This window comes from Phocoena sinus, chromosome 3 (genome assembly GCF_008692025.1).
Source record: "Phocoena sinus isolate mPhoSin1 chromosome 3, mPhoSin1.pri, whole genome shotgun sequence".
Lineage (NCBI taxonomy): Eukaryota > Metazoa > Chordata > Mammalia > Artiodactyla > Phocoenidae > Phocoena > Phocoena sinus.
This window is the reverse complement of record NC_045765.1, coordinates 66,121,655-66,148,408: the sequence shown is the minus strand read 5'-3', so window position 1 is coordinate 66,148,408 and position 26,754 is coordinate 66,121,655. Positions and strand designations below refer to the sequence as shown.

Below are 26,754 nucleotides of genomic sequence, written 5' to 3'. Positions count from 1 at the left end.
CCATTAGAATTTTTAGTGTTCAGAAAGATTTGGGGGAAATTTTTAAGTCATTTCATCTTATAAAAAAAATGAGACTAATACTAAATGGTCAGGTTGCAATTCTTTTTCTTCAGAATTTTCAAGATGATAAAAATTATTAGTAAAGTGAATTACTAAGGTAGTTTTGTTGGATAGGTTTAAAGTATATAATATTTTGAGAAACTTGATAAAAATTAACTACAAAACCTATTACAGATATTTCCAAAATAAAGTTTGCACATTTAGTAGTTTATTAAATTGTAGAATCTGTTGTTGCGTTTGTCTTCATTATACTGGGAAAGCAGTAGAAATAAATATTAAGCTGTTTAATGGCATTTCATTATATGGTCTTAAGAATAAATACTTCATCAGTGTCTAGAAAATGTATACAACTTACTGTAACTTCATTGTTATTAAAACTAAGTTTTGATTATGACCTACAGGCCAAAAGTAAATTAGAATTTTAGGAGAGCTCTTAGTGACTTCAACTAAGCATTAGACTGACTCAAAATCATACTGATTTGTTTTTCAAGTTAGAAAAATACTTGCTTCATGACAGTTTATTTAATGTCTTTGTCTACTCTGCCATTTAGGCAGGATTTATTAGAATATAAACTATTAATATATCTGTATTATATATATATATAAGGGTGCCAGTATGTGCTATCCTTTAAGTTTCTTCTGATACTTTCTTTTTTGCCTTAGTATTCACGTTACCAGCAAATTACCACACTAATTTAAGTAACTGGAATCATGTCGATTGTGAATTTAAATGTTACATTAAGATTAAAACTATTACTTAGAAAATCATTGGGAAATGATCTTGGTGTCTCTGAATATGAGGAAGAGGCTGTTACCCATTTTAATCTAAGTTTTAGAAGAGAAAGATATTTAAATAGCAGGATGATTTTATATTTAACATGAGGAGAATTCTCTGGATATTCAGAACTGTTATGAATGAAGTGGGTTGTAAAGAATTCTTTCTGGGTGTTTCTTCCTAAAAATATGCTCACCCACTTGCCTGTGAGTTTAACTGCTGTGTTTACTGGTGGCATGTGCTTTGTGAAGTCTTGTATAATTAAAAGGATTGACATTTAAAATTCTAACATTAATACTTTTGGTGTGTTTTTTTTTCCTTTTCTTTAGGAGGAGCATATTATTTAATATCTAGAAGTCTAGGGCCAGAATTTGGTGGTGCGATTGGCCTGATCTTCGCTTTTGCCAATGCTGTTGCAGTTGCTATGTATGTGGTTGGATTTGCCGAAACTGTGGTGGAGTTGCTTAAGGTAATTCACCTTTTTCCAGTCATTTGTTTCCCAAATCTTTATTGAGGGTTTATGTGCCACTTACCATATATGATGCTAGGAAAGCAGCAAGGAACATGAAACTCGCCTTTCAAGACGTTTAGTATGGGAGATAGACAAAAAAAATTATTATAGAGTGTCAGAAATGGCTAACTGTAGGGGGCCGTGGCAACACAAGGGGGATCACTTAGTATACCATCCAGGAGTGGGGTGTCAGAGGAGTGTCAAGGCAGGGTTTTCCAAGGAAGGGAGTCTAGCCATTAGCAGGCAGATAGGAGAGGTAAAGTATGGTATGAGGGGAATAGGGAAGAAAAGGAAACAGATCTAGAAGGAGTAGAGTATGATATATTAAAAAAGAAAAAAGAAAAACAGAATATTTCAGTATGGCTGGAGCACTAAGTGGCAAGAGATGTAAGATGAGAGGGAGAAAAAAGGATCATGCCAGGAAGGGTTTTATTTGCTCTTAAATTTGAATCTTACCTTGACTGGAGTTGCGGATCCATGATAATCAGATTTGGGGCCTAAAGAAACATCTGACCACAGTATAGAGAATGTATTTGAGGGATCACAACTGGAGATGGAGACCATTTAAAAGGTTGTTGTAGCTGTCCTGAGAGGAGATGGTGGCTAATATTAAACCAGTGACCGGTGAGGCTGGAGAGATGTGGGTGTATTTGAGAGATTTTTAAAAAGTTGAGTAAGTGGACTTGATGGATGAGATGTGGGAAATTAGAGAAAGAGAAAGGAAGATGTAGATGGATGGTAATGCCATTTACTGTGAGAGAGAATGCAGAACATTTTCGCTTTGGATGTCTAATTTGGTATATCTATGTAGAGCTGGCCAGAAAGTGGTTGATAATATTGCTCTGGAGTTGAGAAGAGAACTTGTTTGAAAAGAGTAATTAGTATGTGTGTAGTTAAAGCAGTACAAGTGAAATAGGATTCAGTATTATTAAATGAGAGGAACCTTGAGTAACACCTATAGTTGTCATGTTAGGTTGTAACTGTTCATCTACTGTAGTACATGGTATGTTAGGAAGTGTGACATCTGAAAGGACTGACTCTTGCATTGGCGTTGACCTTAGCTGTGTAGGCCAAAGAGACAAAGCAAAGGAAGTAAGAAAGCGGTGTAATCATTAAGAATTCATATTCATTCATTGTTTAATTTAGTATATGTTTTTGATGTCATTGATATTTAGCCACAAGTAATTTTGCTCTTAGAACGGATTGGTGTGATTTGGACAGCTGCATGATAGTGTGTTCATCTCTTTTCCTTATGCAACATAAGAGACCATTAAAAGAATGAGCTCACTAACCACAATGAATGCAAAATATATTTCTGCTTTGTAACTTTAAAAAATGCTATTAGTACTACTTAGTCATATTATGATTTTTTCCTTACTTGTAGCAATTCTTTTTTATATTTGAGTCTGTATAAAATACAGCAGCGTTAATAATTTGATCATATTTTTGATATCTTCAGCTGCTTGAATGACACCTTAATAGTAAACAGTAATTCATTCCTTTTCCCTAGGTCTCTCTATTCATTCCTTAAGTAGGCATTTATTCAACTTCTGCATGTGAGGCACTGTGATAGTTCTAAAACTTTCAAAGAGAATTGAAGAATTTATCTGAACTAACTAATACTGCTCATCCTATTATTTTCTTTTTGTAGGAACATTCCATACTTATGATAGATGAAATCAATGATATCCGAATTATTGGAGCCATTACAGTGGTAATCCTTTTAGGTATCTCAGTAGCTGGAATGGAGTGGGAGGCAAAAGTAAGTAGTGATATCATTGGAACATTTGTAAATGTTGAATGTACAAACTTTTAGACCTTGTGTTTTAGGAATGTTCTAAGGTGTAGTAATATTTTCAGATTTTGAAGGTTCCTAAGTGGCCATTTTCAAAGAAGTTCACGTATAAGATCATTTTCTATTTGGCGACGTAGTGAGGATTTGGAGATAACAGTCATTTTAAGAGGTAATCAGAGTATGTAGGAAAAAAAAGAATTATAGGGTATGTCAGGGATTTAGTAAAGGTAATATAAGTACTGTGATTTTTTTTCCTATATTTTTAAAGTTTCTGTTATTTGTTAACAGGACATGCACATCTTTAATTCATTTCAGAAATATATGGCCTGATCCTACTTTTGCTATTCATTTTGGATAGTTCTTTAAAGATTGTTCATTTAACAAAAATTTATTAAGCACCTGCTTTGTGCTTGGCATTGTGTGAGGCACCAGGGAAACAAGACAGAAGCTTTCCCTCATGGAAGTTATATTCTAGTCGAACTGAATTAATGTATAGACATGGTATATTTGATTTTGATTTTTCACGTTTAAAATTTCAGGCTCAGATTGTGCTTTTGGTGATTCTACTACTTGCTATTGCTGATTTCATCATAGGAACATTTATCCCATTGGAGAGCAAGAAACCCAAAGGTTTCTTTGGTTATAAGTGTAAGTAAGAAAGATAGAATTTTTTTTAAAGGTGCATATCACAGCATTCTAGTGTTAAATAAATTTAGTACATTTTACATAGTTTGTAATGTAATTGAGTTTGGTGTAGTGACTAACAGTAATTGACTGTCCAGTTTAGTTTGGTTCCTCTATGTTTGTTGTGTAATTGGAGTAAAAAAAATCACTTTTATTTACATCTTTCATTTCTGATTACTAGCAACACAAGGTGATAGAATGTAGAGAAATCAGTGCTATTGAGGAAAAGTGCTTTTGTTCTCTTCTCATTTGGAGAAATTGTTACTGAAATTTTAAGTTTTGTTCTAACATCACTTTTTCATTCTTTTAGTTGTATTTAAACACAATAATCTAAAAGTGCCTAAGAGTGAAAGCAACTAGAAATATTAGTTTCTTGGTATAATTGCAACCTAAGTTTTTCTACAGTTTACATTATTAATTGTGTGAGAATTTTCCAGTTTTTATCTTCCATAGCCTCTTTCAGTCTGCATCTAATTTTCACTACAGGTGAAATTTACTTGTCACTTATTGTTTCCTAAAGTGTCTTTCTGCATCTCCTCTTCTCCCCACTCCCTCCATTGAGCAGCCGTTCTGAACCTATCTCTGCAAGGTAGAATGAAAGCCAGAAAGAATAGTTGCAGTAGCATCAGAGGTGCTTATCACTTAGGGTAATAGGTGTGTCTGTCTTAAATTGACAAAAACTCCTTGTTTTGAAGCCTTAGAAGGAAAAGCCTAGCTCCACTTCTCCTGAGTTGTTTAGCCCAGAGCTATGCATACAGATTTGTGAAAAGATGCAGAATGTACAATAAATCAATGCACTTCTTCCTTCAGAAAGTCTTACTGGAAAAAAATTAGTTGACTAAATTTTGGATCCTAGAGACCTAGTTGATTTACCTTCTGGTGTAAGCTCCTTCATCTAATTGCCGACTGGTAACACCACACCATCCTTGGAACATATATGAGTCGCGCTTGTTTGGCCTGTGTCTGACACTGACTTGGCTGGGCAGTTTTCACATAAGAGTTGTTTCAAGGTGCTTACCTTAAGCAAGAACACCTGCCTGCAATAATTTTACCTACTCATCCTGAGTTGATAGTGTGATGTCTGTTCTGGTTACTAGCGCTTATGCCTACTTCTGAAACCAGGCACTAAATATCTAATCATGATTTCCTGAATTAGGGGAAGAGGTATCTTTTAGGCATGCCAGAAGTGAAGATTAGTATTATTAGTTAGATAATTTTCTGTATTTCGTTCTCTCATAAATTGTATTTGTGACATTTCTTCTAATTATGAATGTGTTTTTTACTTAAATTTTTTTTACATTATAGATTTTTGAACATTCGTTTTTGCCACCTTTATTTCTAAAATTATAGTAGATGGTTACTTCTAAAAAGATTCCTAATATGTATTTTCTGTTTATGGCTTTAATTGATTTAAAAATATCTGTAAATATCTGCTAGGCCATATTTTTCATTTCCTTTTTTTCAGATCCATCCTTATCTAGTATAGTAATAATTTATATTGTATTCAAATAGCACATCTGGGCTTATCTCAATCTGAGGTAAATAAATTTAAATATACTTTGGAATATGACTTTTCCTTTTTAGCAGTTGATACTGCTTGGCCTTCCTTTTATTAAGGTAGTGTCTGCAGTGAACAGGTTATGTTAATAAACTTGTCAGTTCAAATGACTACCTAATAGGGATATTCATTTTCTCCTTTTTCCTTTTTGATATGAGAAATATCTCCCTTTTGCCAAAGACCGGTGCCTCTGCTGTGATCTAGATCCCATTTCCTTTACTTTCTCAAAGGCATTTATCTTTTGGTAATTTACTTGCTTCCCTACATCAAAACTGTCAGCTCTGTATAACCTTACATACTTGCTCTAGTAATTCCCATCCTTGAAAATACTACCTCTGGTCTTTTATTCTCCTCCAGTTACCACCTTACTTTCCAGGCCCCTTTCACAAATTTCTCAAATCCTTACCTCCCATTTATTGCTTGTTATTTCAAAAAAAATTGAAACTTACAGACAACTTGAAAAATTAATACAATAAATTCCTTGGAGGCTTCCCTGGTGGTTCAGTGGTTAAGAGTCTGCCTGACAATGTGGGGCACAGGGTTCGATCCCTGGTCCAGGAAGATCCCACATGCCGAGGAGCAACTAAACCTGTGCACCACAACTACTGAGCCAGCGCTCTAGAGCCCACGAGCCACAACTACTGAAGCCTGTGTACCTAGAGCCCGTGCTCCACAACAAAAAGAAGCCAATGAGAAGCCCACGCACCGCAGTAAAGAGTAGTCCCTCTTGCTGCAACTAGAGAGAGCCCACGTGCAGCAACGAAGACCCAACGCAGCCAAAAAACAAATAAATAAATAAATTTATAAAAAAATAAATGAATTCCTTGTACCCTTTACCTACATTCACCAAAAAATTCACACTTTTATGTTCTTTTTTTGCCACATTTGTTTTATCACTCATATATCTAATTGTTATTACTATGATTGCTAAACCTTTTGAGAGAAGTTGCAGAAATCATGACGTCTTACCTATAAATACTTAAGTATGCATCTACTAAGGAAAAGGACAGTTCAGGAAGTTTAACTTTGGCATAATGTTATATATAACATATTTTTCATGTACAAATTTTTCCAACTCTTTCTTTCTTTCTTCCTTTCTTTCTTTTTTTCTTATTTGTTTGTGCTGGGTCTTAGTTGCGGCAGGCAGGCTCCTTAGTTGTGGCATGTGAATTCTTAGTTGCGGCATGCATGTGGGATCTACCTCCCTGACCAGGGATCGAAACTGGGCCCTCTGCATTGGAAGCACAGAGTCTTAATCACTGCACCACCAGGGAAGTCCCTCCAACTGTTTCTACAAAGATTATGTACAGACTTTTTTTTTCGTGTTCCAGGATCCAGTCCATGATCCTGTATTGCATTCACTTGTCATGTCTCTTCAATCTCCTTTTTTTAAAACTAGTTCTTTACATAATCTTCAGTCCCCTTTAATCTGAAACAGTGCCGTAGCCTTTTATTTTTTATTTATTTTTTTAACAGCTTTTTTGGAGTATAATTGCTTTACAATGTTATGTTAGTTTCTGCTGTATAACAAAGTGAATCAGCTATATGCATACATATATCCCCATATCCCCTCCCTCTTGTGCCTCCCTCCCCACCTCCTAATCCCACCCTTCTAGGTGGTCATAAAGAACCGAGCTGATCTCCCTGTGCTATGCAGCTGCTTCACACTAGCTATCTATTTTACATTTGGTAGTGTGTATATGTCCATGCTACTCTCTCACTTCGTCCCAGCTTACCCATCCCCCTCCCTGTGTCCTCAAGTCCATTCTCTACGTCTTCATCTTTATTCTTGTCCTGCCCCTAGGTTCATCAGAACCTTTTTTTTTTTTTTTTTTTTAGATTCCATATATATGTGTTAGCATACGGTACTTATTTTTCTCTTTCTGACTTACTTCACTCTGTGTGACAGATTCTAGGTCCATCCACCTCACTACAAATATCTCAATTTCGTTTCTTTTTATGGCTGAATAATATTCCGTTGTATATATGTGCCACATCTTCTTTATCCATTCATCTATCGATGGACAACTAGGTTGCTTCCATGTCCTGGCTATTGTAAATAGTGCTGCAATGAACATTGTGGTACATGACTCTTTTTGAATTATGGTTTTCTCAGGGTATATGCCCAGTAGTGGGATTGCTGGGTCATATGGTAGTTCTATTTTTAGTTTTTTAAGGAACTGTTAGAAGGAACTGTTTAAGGAACTGTTTTTATGGAACTGTTCTCCATAGTGGCTGTATCAATTTATATTCCCACCAACAGTGCAAGAGGGTTCCCTTTTCTCCACACCCTCTCCACCATATATTGTTTGTAGATTTTTTGATGATGGCCATTCTGACCGGTGTGACGTGATATCTCATTGTAGTTTTGCTTTACATTTCTGTAATGATTAGTGATATTGAGTCTCCTTTCATGTGTTTGTTGGCGATCTGTATATCTTCTTTGGAGAAATGTCTATTTAGGTCTTCTGCCCATTTTTGGATTGGGCTGTTTGTTTTTTTTGATATGGAGCTGCATGAGCTGCTTGTAAATTTTGGAGATTAATCCTTTGTAAGTTGCTTCGTTTGCAAATATTTTCTCCCATTCTGAGGGTTGTCTTTTCGGCTTGTTTATGGTTTCCTTTGCTGTGCAAAAGCTTTGAAGTTTCATTAGGTCCCATTTGTTTATTTTTGTTTTTATTTCCATTTCTCTGGGAGATAGGTGAAAAAGGATCTTGTTGTGATTTATGTCATAGAGTGTTCTGCCTATGTTTTCCTCTAAGAGTCTGACAGTGTCTGGCCTTACATTTAGGTCTTTAATCCATTTTTTTTTTTTTTTTTTTTTTTTTGCGGTACGCGGGCCTCTCACTGCTGTGACCTCTCCTGCTGCAGAGCACAGGCTCCGGACCCGCGGGCCCAGCGGCCATGGCTCACGGACCCAGTCGCTCTGCAGCATGTGGGATCCTCCCGGACCAGGGCACGAACCTGTGTCCCCCGCATCGGCAGGCGGACTCTCAACCACTGCGCCACCAGGGAAACCCCTTAATCCATTTTGAGTTTATTTTTGTGTATGGTATTAGGGAGTATTCTAATTTCATTCTTTTACAGGTAGCTGTCCAGTTTTCCCTGCACCACTTATTGAAGAGGCTGTCTTTTCTCCATTGAATATTCTTGCCTCCTTTTTCAAAAATAAGGTGACCATATGTGCGTGGGTTTATCTCTGGGCTTTCTATCCTGTTCCATTGATCTATATTTCTCTTTTTATGCCAATACCATACTGTCTTGATTACTGTAGTTTTGTAGTATATTCTGAAGTCAGGGAGCCTGATTCCTCCAGCTCCATTTTTCTTTCTTAAGATTGCTTTGGCTGTTCTGGGTCTTCTGTGTTTCCATACAAATTGTGAAATTTTTTGTTCTAGTACTGTGAAAAATGCTATTGTTAGTTTGATAGGGATTGCATTGAATCTGTAGATTGCTTTGGGTAGTAGAGTCATTTTCACAATGTTGATTCTTCCAATCCAAGAACATGGTATACCTCTCCATCTGTTTGTATTATCTTTAATTTCTTTCATCAGTGTCTTATTGTTTTATGCATACATGTCTTTTCTCTCCCTAGGCAGATTTATTCCTAGGTATTTTATTCTTTTGGTTGCAATGGTAACTGGGAGTGTTTCCTTAATTTCTCTTTCAGATTCTTCATCATTAGTGTATAGGAATGCAAGAGATTTCTTTACATTAATTTTGTATCCTGCTACTCTACCAAATTCATTGATTAGATCTAGTGCTTTTCTGGTAGCATCTTTACGATTCTCTAGGTATAGTATCATGTCATCTGCGAGCAGTGACACTTTTCCTTCTTCTTTTCCAATTTGGATTCCGTTTACTTCTTTTTTGTTTCTGATTGCTGTGGCTAAAATTTCCAAATCTATGTTGAATAATAGTGGTGAGAGTGGGCAACCTTGTCTTGTTCCTGATCCTAGAGGAAATGGTTTCAGTTTTTCACCATTGAGAACGATGTTGGCTGTGGGTTTGTCATGTGTAGCCTTTATTATGTTGAGATAAGTTCCCTCTGTGCTTACTTTCTGCAGAGTTTTTATCATAAATAGGTGTTGAATTTGTCGAAAGCTTTTTCTGCATCTATTTAGATGATCATATGGTTTTTATCCTTCAATTTGATAATATGATATATCACATTGATTGATTTGCATATATTGAAGAATCCTTGCATTCCTGGGAGAAACCCTACTTGATCATGGTGTATGATCCTTTTAATGTGCTGTTGGCTTCTGTTTGCTAGTATTATTTTGAGGATTTTTGCATCTATGTTCATCAGTAATATTGGCTTGTAGATCTTTTTCTTTGTGACGTCTTTGTCTGGTTTTGGTATCAGGGTGATGGTGGCCTTGTAGAATGAGCTTGGGAGTGTTCTTCCCTCTGCTGTAGTTTGGAAGAGTTTGAGAAGGATAGGTGTTAGCTCTTCTTTTAACGTTTGATAGAATTCACCTGTGAAGCCATCTGGTCCTGGGCCTTTGTTTGTTGGAAGATTTTTAATCACAGTCTTAATATCAGTGCTTGTGATTGGTCTGTTCATATTTTCTTTCTTCCAGGTTCAGTCTCGGAAGGTTGTGCGTTTCTAAGAATTTATCCATTTCTTTCAGGTTGTCCATTTTATTGGCATATAGTTGCTTGTAGTAATCTCTCATGATCCTTTGTATTTCTGCAGTGTCAGTTGTTACTTTTCCTTTTTCATTTCTAATTCTGTTGATTTGAGTCTTCTCCCTTTTTTTCCTGATGAGTCTGGCTAATGGTTTATCAATTTTGTTTATCTTCTCAAAGAACCGGCTTTTAGTTTTATTGATCTCTGCTATTGTGGCCTTCATTTCTTTTTCATTTATTTCTGATCTGATCTTTATGATTTCTTTCCGTCTGCTACCTTTGGGGTTTTTTTTGTTCTTCTTTCTCTAACTGCTTTAAGTGTGAGGTTAGGTTGTTTGAGATGTGTCTTGTTTCTTGAGGTAGGATTGTATTGCTATAAACATCCCTCTTAGAACTGCTTTTGCTGCATCTCATACATTTTGCATTGTCATGTTTTCATTGTCATTTGTTTTTAGGTAGTTTTTTGGTTTCCTCTTTGATTTCTTCAGTGATCTCTTGGTAGTGTACTGTTTAGCCTCCATGTGTTTGTATTTTTAACAGTTTTTTTGCCTGCAATTGATATCTCGTCTTACAGCGTTGTGGTCAGAAAAGATACTTGATATGATTTCAATTTTATTAAATTTACCAAGGCTTGATTTGTGACCTAAGATATGGTCTATCCTGGAGAATGTTTCATGAGCTCTTGAGAAGAAAGTGTATTCTGTTGTTTTGGGATGGAATGTCCTATAAATATCAATTAAATCCATCTTGTTTAATGTCTCATTTAAAACTTGTGTTTGCTTTTTTATTTTCATTTTGGACGATCAGCCCACTGGTGAAAGTGGGGTTTGTTAAAGTCCCCTACTCGGATTGTGTTACTGTCAATTTCCCCATTTATGGCTGTTGGCATTTGCCTTACGTATTGAGGTGCTCCTGTGTTGGGTGCATAAATATTTACAGTTGTTATATCTTCTTCTTGGATTGATCCCTTGATCATTATGTAGTGTCCTTCATTGTCTCTTGTAATAGGCTTTATTTTAAAGTCTGTTTTGTCTGATATGAGAATTACTACTCTGGCTTTCTTTTGATTTCCATTTGCATGGAATATCTTTTTCTATCCCCTCACTTTCAGTCTGTATGTGTCCCCAGGTCTGAAGTGGGTCTCTTGTAGACAGCATATATACAGGTCTTGTTTTTGTATCCATTCAGCCAGTCTGTGTCTTTTGGTTGGAGCATTCAATCCTTTTACATTTAAGGTAATTATCGATATGTAGGTTCCTATTACCATTTCTCAATTGTTTTGGTTTTGTTTTTGTAGGTCCTTTCCTTCTCTTGTGTTTCCTGCCTAGAAAAGTTCCTTTAGCATTTGTTGTAAATCTGGTTTGGTGGTGCTGAATTCTGTTAACTTTTGCTTGTCTGTAAAGGTTTTAATTTCTTCATCGAATCTGAATGAGATCCTTGCTCGGTAGAGTATTCTTGTTTGTAGGTTTTTCCCTTTCATCACTTTAAATATGTCCCGCCAGTCCCTTCTGGCTTGCAGAGTTTCTGCTGAAAGATCAGCTGTTAACCTTATGTGGACTCCCTTGTATGTTATTTGTTGCTTTTTCCTTGATGCTTTTAATATATTTTCTTTGTAGTTAGTTTTTGATAGTTTGATTAATATGTGTCTTGGCATGTTTCTCTTTGGGTTTATCCTGTATGGGACTCTCTGTGCTTCCTAGACTTGATTGACTATTTCCTTTCCCATGTTAGGGAAGTTTTCAACTATAATCTCTTCAAATATTTTCTCAGACCCTTTCTTTTTCTCTTCTTCTTCTGGGACCCCTATAATTTGAATGTTGCTATGTTTAATGTTGTCCCAGAGGCCTCTGAGACTGTCCTCAATTCTTTTCATTCTTTTTTCTGCTCCCTGGCAGTTATTTCCACCATTTTATCTTCCAGATCACTTATCTGTTCTGCCTCAGTTATTCTATTGATTCCTTCTAGAGTACTTTGTATTGTACTTTTAATTTCAGTTATTGTGTTGTTCATCATTGTTTGTTTGCTCTTTAGTTCTTCTAGATTCTTGTTAAGTGTTTCTAGTATTTTCTCCATTCTGTTTCCGAGATTTGGGGTCATCTTTACTATCATTACTCTGAATTCTTTTTTCAGGTAGGTTGCCTATTTCGTCTTCATTTATTTGGTTTTGTAGGTTTTTACCTTGCTCCTTCATATGTAACATATTTTTTTGTTGTTTCTTTTTTTTTTTTTTTTTTTTTTTTGGGTGGGGCTGTATTCTTGTCTTACTGGTTGTTTGGCCTGAGGCATCCAGCACTGGAGTTTGCAGGCAGTTGGATAGAGCTGGGTCTTGGTGCTGAGATTAGGACCTCTGGGAAGCCTCACTCTAATTAATATTGCCTGGGATCCTAGGTTCTCTGTTAGTCCAGTGGTTTGGACTCAGAGCTCCCACCACAGGAGCTCGGGCCTGACCTCCAGCCTGGGAACCAAGATCCCGCAAGCCGGTCACTGGGGGTTCCTCCCATCCCCTTATGTGTCCATGGTCCCCCACTGGTGCCTGGTAGGTCCCCTAGTTGTGCGGATACATGATTTCTGCATCCTCTTGGTCCGCCCCACAGCCTTTTATTTTTCTTTCCCTACATTGACATTCTTCAAGAGTACAGGCCATTTGTTTTTTTAGAAAGTCCCTCCAGTTGGTTTTGTTTGATTTCCATAGATTCACTTGTTTACTTTTGCCAAGAACACTACATGAAGAGTGTGTCTTCAGAGTCTCACATCAGGAGACTCACAGGATGTCAGTTCTCCCCATCATTGATGGTGTTAAATTTAATGACTTGGTGAAAGTGCTACCTGAGAGTTTTATCTATTGTTAGGTTGCCACTTTCTTCTTTGTAATTAATAAGTAGTTTGTGGAGAGATACTTTGAGACCGTGTGTAACTTATTTCCCATGTTACTTTCACCAAATGGTCTTATTTCATTCATTCTCAACCCCTATTAACTGGCTTCTGTCTGTCATGGTCACAATAACATGTTGCTAGATACATGTGCAGTTTTTTAGTCTTCTGACTCTCAGCAACATTATATTTAGTTGTCCCATTCTCCTTGAAACACTTTTCTTGTTTTATTTGATGTCAGTCACTGTGTTCTAGGGAGTTCTTTTCTACCTAATTCACTGGTCACTATATCTATTACTCCTGTTACCCCTTCTCTTCTTTCCAACCTCTAAATGTCAGAGTTGCACAGTGTTGTCCTGCATCTTCTAACTGTATTCTTTCCTTTGGCAATATCTTTTCTCATGGCTCAAAATGCTCTCAAGGGATTCACATATTTCTATTCCTGCATCTCTCCTTTAAACTCCAGATACAGGTATACATTCAATTGTTTATTTGATGTCCCTCCTACCTAACCGTTCTCAGACCTCTCCATCCTAGTAAGTGAAAGAAACCAGGATTTCAGTGTTTTCTACTTGCCCTCTTGCTTACTAATCCTTCTCTAATCAGTACATTGTTCTCCCATCACTAGATTGAACCACTGCTGTACCTCCTAATTGGTCTCCCTGCTTCAGATGCTGATGCTTTCAGTCCACTGTCCATGCAGCATCCACATAAGCATCATGTCAGTTGTGTGGTTCTGCGCCCACCTTGGCATAGGACAAAATCTGAACTCCTGTAAAATTAAAATTTTGCATAATCTCACCCCTGCTGATCCTTTCCATCTCATTTCATCTCCCCCTTACTGTGAGGGCTTTGCATCTTTTAGTTCTCCAAAAGAGGTAAACTTTTTTCCTGCCTCAGGGCCTTTCTACATGTTGTTGGTTATTCCTGGTGTACTCTTTCTCCTGGAACATCACATGGCTGATTCCTGCTCAATAAAGTCTCAGCTTAAGTGTTAGCTCCTTAGTTGTATCTCTTTAGCCTTCTGTAACCACATTGAATTAGTTTGTCTCTCTTTCATTATTTATCACAACACCCTGTTTCCATCCGTACATTTACTGCTATTTGCAGTGACCTTTTTCTTAACTTGTTTTGTAGCTCCTCATTGATACTCTTAAGTTCCATGAAGGTAGCTCGTTGCTGTTGGATCTCTCAGTACTTTGAGATACTGGATGGTTCCAGTACAGGATCTGGCACGTGGTGTATACGCAAATGATGGATGGATGGATGGATGACCGTTAATTGGTTTTTTCAGTGTCAGGGCCTATCAGAATAGATGGAAACAGCAGGACTAGTTGAAGCTTTCATTATTGTTGAAATGGAAAGGACCTTTACCTGGTTTGTCTTAGCTACAAATTATCTGGATGCCTGATGAATAGCCTCAAAAGTCAAACAAGTCACCACTAGGAAATAGAGAAAGCTGTACAAATAGATAGAATATAAGCTGGATGTAAGGAAAAATGTGGTTCCAGGTTTGTATTATGTCCCTTTTGTTCTTCTGCCTGCTTTCTTCTTTGACCTCTTGGAGAGATAACAATCAAGTTAGAGGTGTTTGAAACGTAATTAGTAAGGTATAAAAAATAGTGGGGCATGAACCAGGTCAAATCATTTTGAATGTAAACCATTTCCCTCATATAAGAAAAGAGAAACACCAATACATACTTGAATTAGGAAATAATTCAAGAATTTACCAGTTACTTGAGCTGAAGAAAAGTCAGGGGTCTTAGATAAACACTTATTCTTAACCTAAATTATCATGGTCTAATCTGCTATCCATTAATTGCCAAAAATATTTTGTTCTCTACAGCTGAAATATTTAATGAGAACTTTGGGCCAGATTTTCGAGAGGAAGAGACCTTTTTTTCTGTGTTTGCCATCTTTTTTCCTGCCGCAACTGGTATTCTGGCTGGAGCAAATATCTCAGGTGATCTTGCAGTAAGTATTTTAAAATGCTGTATTGATTTTATACAAAAAGTGATTTACATATATTTATTTTTAAAGGTAGACTTAAAAAATGTTCTTGTCTTCTAGGATCCTCAGTCAGCCATACCCAAAGGAACACTCTTAGCCATTTTAATTACTACGGTGGTTTACATAGGAATTGCAGTATCTGTAGGTAAATAACCTTACATTTGTTATGTGTTTCAGAAATTTAATGATGTACATACTATAAACATTCATTTTCATGACATTATATTTCTAACTTTTAAATTAAGAAGTATTTCAATAAAAAGATTCTAAGTTTTGTATTTTCAAAAATACTTAAGTAAACTAGTGGTGATTCTGTAGACATTATCTAAGTCACTAAATGCTCTAAGGTTTTTCCTTTAGGATTTCTATTAATTAGTAAGCTAGAAAGTTATGTAAAATCTTATCTGCAGATTCTTAAATTTCACTGAGATACATTTACAGAAAATGTAATTCATATGTAGAAGTAAATGCATTATACTTTCTGAGTTTTACAAATTTTGGAATATTTTTGTTTATGATGGTTATTTTATATTTTTATGTAATCTTGTTGTATGAAGATTGTTTCAAGGCTATTAAGAAATACCTGGCATTTTTTACCATAAAACCTAATTTCAATGCACAGGAATTGAATGAAAAGTGTTATTAAATTAATGAAAATGGTTTTAAGCCACTTTAATACATTCATGGAATCATAACATTTTAGAACTTGAAGAAAGGACTTAAGTGATCAGCCAGTCTCTAAATCTTTTATAGATAAGGAAGTCAAAGGTCAGAGATTTTGTTACCAACCATATGATAATGGCACTTCCTTTAAAAAACTGTTTTCATGGCAAAGAGGGTTTTGGTGTTTTATTTATTTATAAGCAAATAAATAAATAATTTAAAAAGGCTATTTGTAATAGGAGGTTCTTAACGGAAACATAGTACAGAAAAAACTTTAGTAACTACTGATTTTACATATAATTTGCATACATTGACTGTAGATACTGTCTTGTCTTGAATTTAGTACACATTCATGAAAGTACATAGTTTACCCGGAAAACATGTTTTTAAAATGTAAGCATTGTCTTTAATATCTAAATTCTAAAATTCAGGTTTTATAGTTAAAAATTTTAAGCATACTACAAGAATAAATCTTAGTCTAGTACTAATCAGAAGAATTACAAACTCCAAATTCATTGACTACAGAATATAAATTTTCCATGTATTTGAGTAAGAAAATTTTTATTTTTGCCATATATTCAATCGTGTGTTGGGAAGTAATGACAGAACTGTTTTTACAAACTAAGCTGCTAATTTGTGTAAATGTAATTTTGAAATTTTATTAAACAAGAGTTAGAAATGCTAATAATATTATCATGGTGGGCTGTGTTAACATTTGAAAAAGTAACTCAATTACATTTATCATTGCAATGCATACAGAAATTCCTGAAATTCATTTTGAAAAAAGAAAATGAATTACGTTTATAAGCTTATTAGCAAAATATTTTTGTATTCCCCTAAAAGTTTCTAGCATGCTTGTATACAGGGATCCCCAGCCCCCGGGTTGCAGACCGGTACTGGTCGCGGCCCGTTAGGAACCAGGCTGCTCAGCAGGAGGGGAGTGGCATGTGAATGAGCGAAGCTTCATCTGCCACTCCCCATCGCACGCATTACTGCCTGAACCATCCACCACCACCCCACGCCACCCCCCACCATCCCCACCCCGTCCATGGAAAAATTGTCTTACACAAACCCAGTCCCTGGTGCCAAAAAAATTGGGGACTGCTGTTTATATACATTATACATAAGCTAGAAAATTTACTTTTAATTTAAAAAATGATATAACTGATTGTTTCATGGGAAATAATTTGTTATTGCAGGAAAACATTTCTGTTTTTATCTGATGCTCCAATAATGCTTGCCCTTGTACTCATTTCATTCTGTCTACACTAGGGCAACAGGAGTAGCCCTTTCTCCCTGATATTCAGTAGCGGAGTCAGTAAAGATCACCTCTACACTAGTAATTGTGTAACTAGCTCAAGCAGTGGAACCTTTTTTCCCCAGACAATTCTGATGGAGAACATCAAAATATGAACTATAAAAGCATAGCTGCTTTAAGGTTAGATAGGGCTCTCTCTGTTCTGCCCTCAACCTCCAGTGGTTTCAGGAGTACCTTTAAGGAGATGGTTTTGCAAACACTGCTCTGCAAGTCCAAAGAAGAAATTTAAGTATGAAGAACTGTATACAGACTGTTTAGTCATTAAAAAAACTCTTCCTTTCAAAACTTAATTTTTGTTTTATTGTTTAGTTTTTGTTGTAATGCCTGTGATTTTTACATCATATATGATGAGAAAGCATTGTTCAAGTGCTTCAAAAGTAAGAATATATGAACTCTAAGGAATGGTCATTACTGTTAGTTGTACATCGTACGTTATTCCAAATAATTCTTAATACTGAGGACCATGATGCTTTCCAAATTCTGTTCCAGGTAAACCTTTCTTAATTGTAAATACAATGTATGCTATAATAAGCAAGTATATACAGTCAGCACTGTAATTTCTTTATGGGTGTATATAATTTTGAAATGAATGTAAGCATTAGTTTGATTTTTTGTCCTCATTGTCACTTGTGCTTCAGGTTCTTGTGTTGTTCGGGATGCTACGGGGAACGTTAATGACACTATTGTAACAGAGCTAACAAACTGTACTTCTGCAGCCTGCAAATTAAACTTTGACTTTTCATCTTGTGAAAGCAATCCTTGTTCCTATGGCCTAATGAACAACTTCCAGGTGAGCATCAAATTTATATTATACAGACATTCTGTGTTCATCTAGAGGTCAGACTGCTATCAACTCTGACCATTCAGAGTATAGCAAAAACTTAGAAGGGAGGATTGTTGTTACTTTATACCCAGGTATCAATAAAGACTGTACTCAGCTAATTGTGAAAACAGAAAAATATGAAAGAATGAAATCTGAGCCTGTTCAGAGGCAAAAGGGCCCCAGAGGGCAACACTTTATTCCTAGGGTATAATATATAGTACATATATACAGTATACTGTTTCAGAAAGCAAGAAAACATCTCACACATGGTCATATGTGCTGGATCTATTTTTTGGATTCTCTGTTGTGTTCCATTGATCTTTGTGTCTATCCCTCCACCAATGCCATACTTTCTGGATTACTATAGTTGGTTGTAAGTCTTGAAATTGGGTAGCTTGATTCCTCCTACTTTATTCTTTTCAAAATTGTTTTAGCTATTTTAGTCCCTTTGCTTTTCCAAATAAATTTTAGAATAATCTATGTTTATCTACAAAAAAGTCTTGTTGGAATTTTGATAGGAACTGTATTAAACTTGCACATGAATTTGGGGAGGATTGATAGATTTACTATGTTGAGTGTTCCAACCCATGAACACTTACGTTTCTCCATTTATTTAGATCTTCTTTAACTTCTTTCATAAGTATTATGTAGTTTTCAGAATATCAATCCTGTACATATTTTGTTAGACGTTAAGTATTTCATTTTTGAGCAATTTAAACCCATACTAATTGAAATGAGTTCAGTTTTCCAATTTGAGGTTTCTCCATAATTGCTTTATATATGAATGCCCTTTTAAAAAAGTATTGATTAGTATCAGTAGTTTTATTTAATTAGATCTGGCTATCATATAGTGATGCTGTGTTAAACCACTATTGAACAACAGATTAATAAAATTATTAATGGATGCTTAAAAGTTTGTGAACTATTAAACGTATGAACTGTGTGAAGATTAGTATTACTGCTCAAGTATTTGGAGAATATCAGTTTTATTATTACCTCTGTAAGATACTGAAAGCAAAATGAAATTTTTGTAAAATTTATGGGTTTTAGATAGAAGAGGAAAAGGAATCAGTAAAATTTGGAGGATATTTTGAGAGTTGCTTGATAAGCCTCAGGATGCTAGAAACAAAAGAACATAAAGGTGTAAATTCAGGAGATTAAAACAAAATATTCTGTGGTAAATTTATAGAATAGATGGTACTGCTAATTCAAAGTGGAAAATAAAAATTTCGCTTCCTATTGTTTCTCCAGTAATGTGTAAACATAATAAACAGAATAGTTGAGGATTTAATGTATTGTAGAACATTATATAGACATTTTATGTAGAATCTATGTATTTTACATTAAAATTTTATAACTTAAATATTTAATGCCATTATTTGTATTTTCTTTTGTATAGTTTCAAGCAATTTACTGCACTTTCAGTGGTTAAAAATATTGAATTCAATTATGTAATAGAAGTTTGTTTTTTCTAGTCATAAGACTAGGCAAAATCGTAGGAATGAAAGAAAGTATTCATGTCCAGCTAATTATTCAGGCCAATTCGGACATTGATACTGTGTATGAAAGGCACAGATGTTGGTCTCTGCCCAGTGACTGAAAATGCCAATCAGATTTCTGTGTTGTTGCCTTGAAATACAGAAGTGTGTTGTCTTTATCAAGTCTAAGTATGGACTCATTCAAGCAAAGTGTGAGAATTTGGTGTACGTAAAGTTGCTTTTCCAATTTAAGTAAATTAAAAAAAAATACTTTGTAAAGCGATACAGAATGGAAAGAAAATCCTGTAAAATTATCAATTGCTTGTCACTTGGAAAATGAACAATGGTGAATAGAACGTAACTGAGGAGCATGTAAGTGGAGACTCCATCATGAAATCCATACAAAGACACACTATATAATACTATTTTGCATATAGTTGATAAATATATGCATATATAATAGGGTCACTTTATTTTTCTTAAATGTTTAATTTTCTTTAGTTTTATGTTTCTTATATTTCTACATTTTAATGTCCTCTGAAACCTTTGACTCACCACTGCTTAATAAAATGTGAGCTTCTTTGCTCCGTCAGAGCCTTTCATACCCAAACTTAAGTCCCACTGCTTCTATCCAGACTGAACTCCAGTCATTACGTGTTTGTATATGTATACATGCACACGCTTACCCTACTCTGTTGCTTTATTTGTTGCTTCACTCTGCTTGGAATGCACTGGCTTTTTCTTTTTATATGTCCAAATCTGTCTGCTCTTCAAAACCAGTTCCATGAACATTTTTTTGGACCCTAAATCATCAACACACACACATTCCCCACACAAAATCTCACCATTCGTTTTACTTGCCACTTTTTTTTTTTTTTACTTTTTATTAGACTTTTGTCTTTTATCCCCCCCTTATTAAAGACCAGACCATCTTTTGTTTTTCAACTTTGTTTCCACTTTATATTTTTGATAACACTGATGTTACTATTATTTGAATGCATTTCATTTACTTGCTACTCATATTTTACCATAAAATGGTGGGAAACACAAAGGTTATTGGATAAATGTATAACTAGAAAACAGGAAACTTGGCAAATCATGGAAGCATAGTTTCTAGATGCTAAGCATGGAGCATTATTTATCTTAATTCAGAGGTGATGGAAGAAAAGAAAATGAATCTTTTCCTCAAAACATGAAAGGTGAAATGTTATGGTTATATGTAATGTTGCTGGTGTCAGTTTTGGCTTAATCTATCACTGTATCATATTCTTTTTTCTCCCCTTTTTCTTCATTTACCTCCTGCCTTTGTACTTACTTAACTTTGAAGGCATTACAGACAGACATGGAATTTTGTATTATCTGAGAAGTATATATAACAGAAATCAAGTCTGCATATTTTTATCTTGGTCCACCTTATCTATCCTTTATAATCTCCTTCCCTAAGGACAGATTCGGCAATGCTAGATAATCTAGCATTAAATAATAACTGTGTAAAAATAGTGATTATGAAAAATGTATCATGTGTATGTAACTACTAAATTGGTATTAAAAGGCTGAATAGAAAATCATCTTTTCAATGAGTTTTTTCTCCCGGAGATTCTCAGAGAAGTCAATGCTAATGTTTCTTAAAACTCTTAAATATGTTCTTCAGGTTTAAACCTAAATCTTCTGAAAGATGCAGGGAGAGACATTTAAGTGAAACAAGGTGGTTTATGTACACATGAAACCAAACTTAGGTATTATGGCCAGGGATTGTGCCCAGAGCTAGTTTTACATCAGACTTAATATTAAATTATAGGCAAGTGTATAGTAAACAGCCTAAAACCTGATTTCCTTATCTCCTTGGTCTCAGTTGGCATGTTCTTGGTCAATATAAATGAAAGGTAAATCTCCACTAATGAAGTAATGAATCTAGATGTTGATCATCATTCACTACTGGTAAAATTTATAATGCATAGATCAAGTTGACAGTACCTGAATCCATTAAACAACTCTTAGGAATCAATTTAATACTTTGACAGATTTCAAAGGTTCACAAGGAACAGTGCAATGAAAACCTGTGTACCTACCCTTCATTTGTATTTACTAGTAGTTTATATTTTGCCCCATTTGCCTTATCTTTATATATATATATATATATATGTATAGTATTTTTCTCCTCAAACATAATTAGAATAAATTATAGACATCACATGACAATCAGATTGAAATATTTAAAACATTCTGTACAAGCACGGTACATTTTCCCACCCAAGTAATTCAGTGTTGATGAAATACTGTTGTCTAAATATATATTCCATATTCATACTTCCTCTCTTCTTCCAGTAATGTCCCAGATCAATTTTTCTCAGATCCAGGATTCAATCTGGTGTCACACATGGCCTTTAGTTACTTTAAAATTCTTTAATCTAGAGGAGTTCCCAGCCTGCCTGTTTTAACCTTTCAGGATGCTGACATTTTGAAGAGTCCAGGCAATTTATTTTGTATTGTGCTCCTCTGTTTGGATTTATTTGATTGCCTTCTCATTGTCTAAGTTAGTGATCCATTTTTTTTAAACTTCATCATAGGGAAATGTTTGAACACGTACAAAGATAGAGAAAGCAATATAATGTACCTAACATACACATTTTCCAAGTTCATCAGTTATCAGCGCATGGCTAATTTTGTTTTATTTATGACTCCCCACGTCCTAGATTATTTAGAGGCAAATCCTGGAGTTAGATCCTTTCAGCTGGATATTTCTACTTTTAGCTTTAATAAATAAGTACTCTTTAAAGACAAAAAACATAACCACAATACCAATCTACTATCTTAACATTAAAAAAAGGAAACAACCTTCCTGACAGAAGTATATCAAACCACCTTGGAATATTCTTGCCAGAAAACTTGTACCTCAGTCTGATCAACTTGTCTAGATCTACCTACCTACCAGTTGACTAGAAATAGAGGTGAGAGGAACAAGTTAAACAAGGCAGTGGAGATTGTCGGCAAAATCCAGAGCATGGGGTTTCTCTAGGAGAAATGACATAAAAATCATAAAATGTAAAGGAAAGGGTGAGCCTGTAGATTGAAAAAGACTTAAGAGACATATCAACCAAATTTAAATGTAATCCTTTTGTGGATCCTGATTTGAACAAACTTTTAAAAAGCAAGAAAAGAGGAATAATTTGGGGATTTTGAATGTGATTGGGTATTTTATGCTGTTAAGGAATTACCCAGTTTATAAGCTGTGACAGTGACTTTGTAGTTACAGTTTTTTTGTTTTTTTTTTTTTTTTTGCGGTACACGGGCCTCTCACTGCTGTGGCCTCTCCCGTTGCAGAGCACAGGCTCCGGACGCGCAGGCTCAGCGGCCATGGCTTACGGGCCCAGCCGCTCCGCGGCATGTGGGATCCTACCGAACCGGGGCACGAACCCGTGTCCCCTGCATTGGCAGGCGGACTCTCAACCACTGAGCCACCAGGGAAGCCCTGTAGTTACAGTTTTTAAAGGTTTTTACGCATTAGAGGTACACACAAAAATTTATGCATGAAATGAGATCTGAGGTTTAATTCACAATAATGAAAAGATTGGCCCTGTTGAAACTGAGCGATGGATACTTTGTAGTTCAGTATGTTCTTCTGCCATTGTGTGTGCCTTTGACATTTTACAAAATAAAAAGTTTTTTTACGTTTAGGGCTGGTGGTAAATCAGTTTCAGAAGTTTGTACACACGTAACCATTATTACTGTTTATTATTGTTATTTTTATCAGATTTCTCCCAGAATTACTATTAGTGTTCTTCATAGGAATAATAAAGATGAAGTGTTGTGTTCTTTTTTGAATTTTATGTAACACTTATTTTTCCATTTTTGTCACTTTTTTAAGGTAATGAGCATGGTGTCAGGCTTTGCACCACTAATTTCTGCAGGTATCTTTTCAGCCACTCTTTCTTCTGCATTAGCATCCCTTGTGAGTGCGCCCAAAATATTTCAGGTAAGTATTTTCATGTTACAAATTTTATTAAAGGGGCAGTTAAGGTAATATATTTAAATATGGGATTTTTAATATTTTTAAATTATTTGTTTACTTCTATCAAGCCCATGTATTGATATTTATATGACATATACAAACACATATATCCAGAGTAGCATATTTAATTTTATGCATATGAATGTGGATGTGTATATATAAACACTTGGCCTATATCTACTCTCAGGGTGTAAGTTTTGAGTTGTCTTTCTGGAAGTGGTGATGAATTTTTGCTTTATGGACATACTGTTAGCATAAATTTTCATAATGTCTTACCAAGGATAAAAAGTATAGTCCAAGACCATAAATCAAAAGAATTAAAGTATCTTATTCCTATTAGCATAATGCCAACATTAATGTTTAATTTTATGAATATCTGAATGTCTAATACGTGCTATGCATTATGTTAGGTACTCAGGATATAATAATAAATATGATAGACATTGTTTCCCTTTAATGAGCATTAAATAAATGGCTGATACTGGATAGAAAAAACTTTTTATTACTAAAACAAATAAGATATCGATTCTGCAGCTTTGTTAATTTCCTTTGTTCTTTTTGTTTGTTCTTAATTTTTTATTGTAGCTAGTTAGTACAGTAGAGGTGTAGAATATTTACTAAAATTATTTTCAGTATTGTTTTAAGAAAGGTGATTATGTTTTATAATTAGAATTTTCATTTGTTTTGAGTCTAGGATTTGGACTTGGTTTTCTTAAAATAGGTCACACGTCTGTCATACTTCTCAAGGTTCCACATTTCTTCTGTGTGTATGCCTGCTCCTTTGGCTCTTTATTCATATAAGAATTTCAACCTGGGGTGGAATAAAATGGATAAAAACTTCAGTGTATTCTAAACCTCCTGTCTTTCTGATGCTAGAAATGTTTGAATCTCCTTTACAGTTTGTAGGTGAAGCAGCGTGAGGGGAAAGAAAGAGGACCAAGAATTAGAAACTTGGGCTCCATTCCTGATTAACCTATTGTAACTGTAAGCAGATCTGTATGTCTTATTTCGATATATTTCATTTTAATGTTTACATTTCTTCATTAGGCCTTATGTAAGGACAACATCTACCCAGCTTTCCAGATGTTTGCTAAAGGTTATGGGAAAAATAATGAACCTCTTCGTGGCTACATCTTAACATTCTTAATTGCACTTGGATTCATCTTAATTGGTTAGTCTATAAATGTATGCTAATGTAGATTTTGGTGCATTTATAGTATCAGCTGTCAACACTGAATTGTTAAATTATAAACAAAATGTTACTTTGCCTGCAATACTAAGTTAGTTTCTTTTTGATCAAAGGAAAGAGTGTTTAGAAAATAATGCAAATAATAGCACTTGTTAAATATTTGCTAAAATTCTTACCATCACTAATTCTCCATCAGGGCTAGAGGGAACTCTTAGGTTCTTGTCCCTAAAACAAATACGATAATAGCGTAAGGAAAAGGATTCCAGTGTCTTTCATGAAGGTAGAACCTCCGCCGATCTACTTTTTGGTACTGTTGCCTCTGATCGTAAGGAAGCTAATGGGTCTTTCACTGCTCAAGAAGACTTTGGACTTTTATTAAAAGTCTGATTATACTACTGGAAACTAACTCTCATGTGATATTTAAGAATGTATTTGGTTAAGTTTCCTGTGACCCAACAGTTCTTTTTAGGGGTTTTTACCCTATAGAAACTCACATATATAAGAATATTCTTAGTGTCATTAATTATAATAGTGATAAATGGAAGCAACCTGAGTACCTATCAACAGAAGAGTGAAACTGCAGAATAATATTCAGCAGTAAAAAATGAATAAATTTGGTTTTCATATATTAATATGGATGAATCTCAAATATAATAAATGTAAAAATAACAAATTACAGAATGATAATATAGTATGATATAATTTACGTAACTTTTAAAACACCCAGAACAGTGCTACACAATGCTTATGGACCATATATATGTGTAGTAAAACGAAATGTCATTGGAAACAATATTCCAACTTTGATGAGTTGAGGTATAAAGGGGGCTTCTACTGTGTACATAAGGTATGATTTCTGAAAATTAAAGTATATAAAGTATATATGGCAAAATTCATTAAATCTGGTTTGTGGATGTAGGAGTATTCATTATGCTGTTATCTACAGGTTTGAAATAATTCATAGTTTTGAAGAGTTAAAAAAAGGTCTAATATGTCAGTTAAATATGCTTCATGTTTCTTTTGCAGCTGAACTGAATGTTATTGCTCCAATTATCTCTAACTTCTTCCTTGCATCATATGCGTTGATCAATTTTTCAGTATTTCATGCATCACTTGCAAAATCTCCAGGTGACTTTACGTTTTTTTAAAAGTTCTGTAAATGTGGTAATGTCTAATTTTAGAGAAAATGAAACTTTTTTATATATAAATTTATTTATTTTATTTATTTATTTTTGGCTGTGTTGGGTCTTTGTTGCTTTCTCTAGTTGCAGCGAGCAGGGCCTACTCTTCATTGGGGTACATGAGCTTCTCATTGCAGTGGCTTCTCTTGTTCCGGAGCATGGGCTCTAGGCACGCAGACTTCAGCAGTTGTAGCGTGTGGGCTCAGTAGTTGTAGCTCGCTTGCTCTAGAGCACAGGCTCAGTAGTGGTGGCGCACAGGCTTAGTTGCTCCACGGCATATGACATCTTCCTGGACCAGGGCTCGAACCCATGTCCCCTGCATTGGCAGGTGGATTCTTAACCACTGCGCCACTAGGGAAGCCCAAGAAAACAAAACTTTCACACATTTTAAAAGATGGCATGTGGAGAATTAGCTCATGAGTGCTTCACTCTGCCTTTATAGTTGAGTCAAACTGAGTCTTCAAAGATCTCTTTATCATGAAGTTTATTGGTAAATAATGCCTGTTTCTTGTCTTCAAAGAATTTAAAATAGCATTAATTTTAAATTCTGACACTGTGAAAGAATTACTTTGCTTTTTTCTGCTTTTATTATTTATTCGGCTGATTGCTATTTCAGTTCTAAGAACATTATTATGATATAGTTAACCTATCCAGGAATATTTTTAACACAATGAGTTCTGTGGAGTTCTAATATAAGGGGTCTTTATCAACTGAAAAATTACTCCATATACATTTTTTATGGGTTTTGTTATAAACCATGATAGCAGTTGGACATCAGAGAAGGAAATAAGGAACAAAAGCACTGTTCCTTCTAAGGGTCTAAAAGTTTCTCAGAAAAGGAAAGATAAAGTATGGGAACTTAGGACACAAACATCTTAGCTTCAGTTTTTACTTTAAGAATATAAATTTTAGGGGTGGGTATGGGTGTGGCTATAAAAGGGCAACACAAGGGATCCTTGTGTTGGACTTTTCCTTATCTTGACTGTATTAATATTTTAGTTGTGATATCGTGGTATCATTTTGCAAGATGTTATCATTGGGAGTAACTAGGTGAAGGGTGTCCGGAATCTCTATGTATTATTTCTTACAACTTTGTGTGAATCTGCAGTTATCTCAAAATTTAAAAGTTTAATTTTAGAAAAGAATATAAGTTTTATTGAAATGATTTAAAAATAGTATTTTGGGCTCTGGAAT

At 35.0% G+C, this 26,754-nt stretch overlaps 1 protein-coding gene across 1 annotated transcript in view; it reads left to right on the top strand.

The window, feature by feature from the left end:
- Positions 1–26,754, top strand: part of SLC12A2 (solute carrier family 12 member 2) — a 109,928-nt gene that overhangs the window by 43,186 nt on the left and 39,988 nt on the right. Inside the window, exons 5-13 of the mRNA XM_032628141.1 lie at positions 1,165–1,304; positions 2,998–3,108; positions 3,681–3,789; positions 14,736–14,863; positions 14,960–15,044; positions 17,519–17,670; positions 23,047–23,154; positions 24,238–24,361; positions 25,406–25,507. Of these exons, the coding sequence (XP_032484032.1) occupies positions 1,165–1,304; positions 2,998–3,108; positions 3,681–3,789; positions 14,736–14,863; positions 14,960–15,044; positions 17,519–17,670; positions 23,047–23,154; positions 24,238–24,361; positions 25,406–25,507 (1,059 nt within the window). The remainder of the gene's footprint in view (positions 1–1,164; positions 1,305–2,997; positions 3,109–3,680; positions 3,790–14,735; positions 14,864–14,959; positions 15,045–17,518; positions 17,671–23,046; positions 23,155–24,237; positions 24,362–25,405; positions 25,508–26,754) is intronic.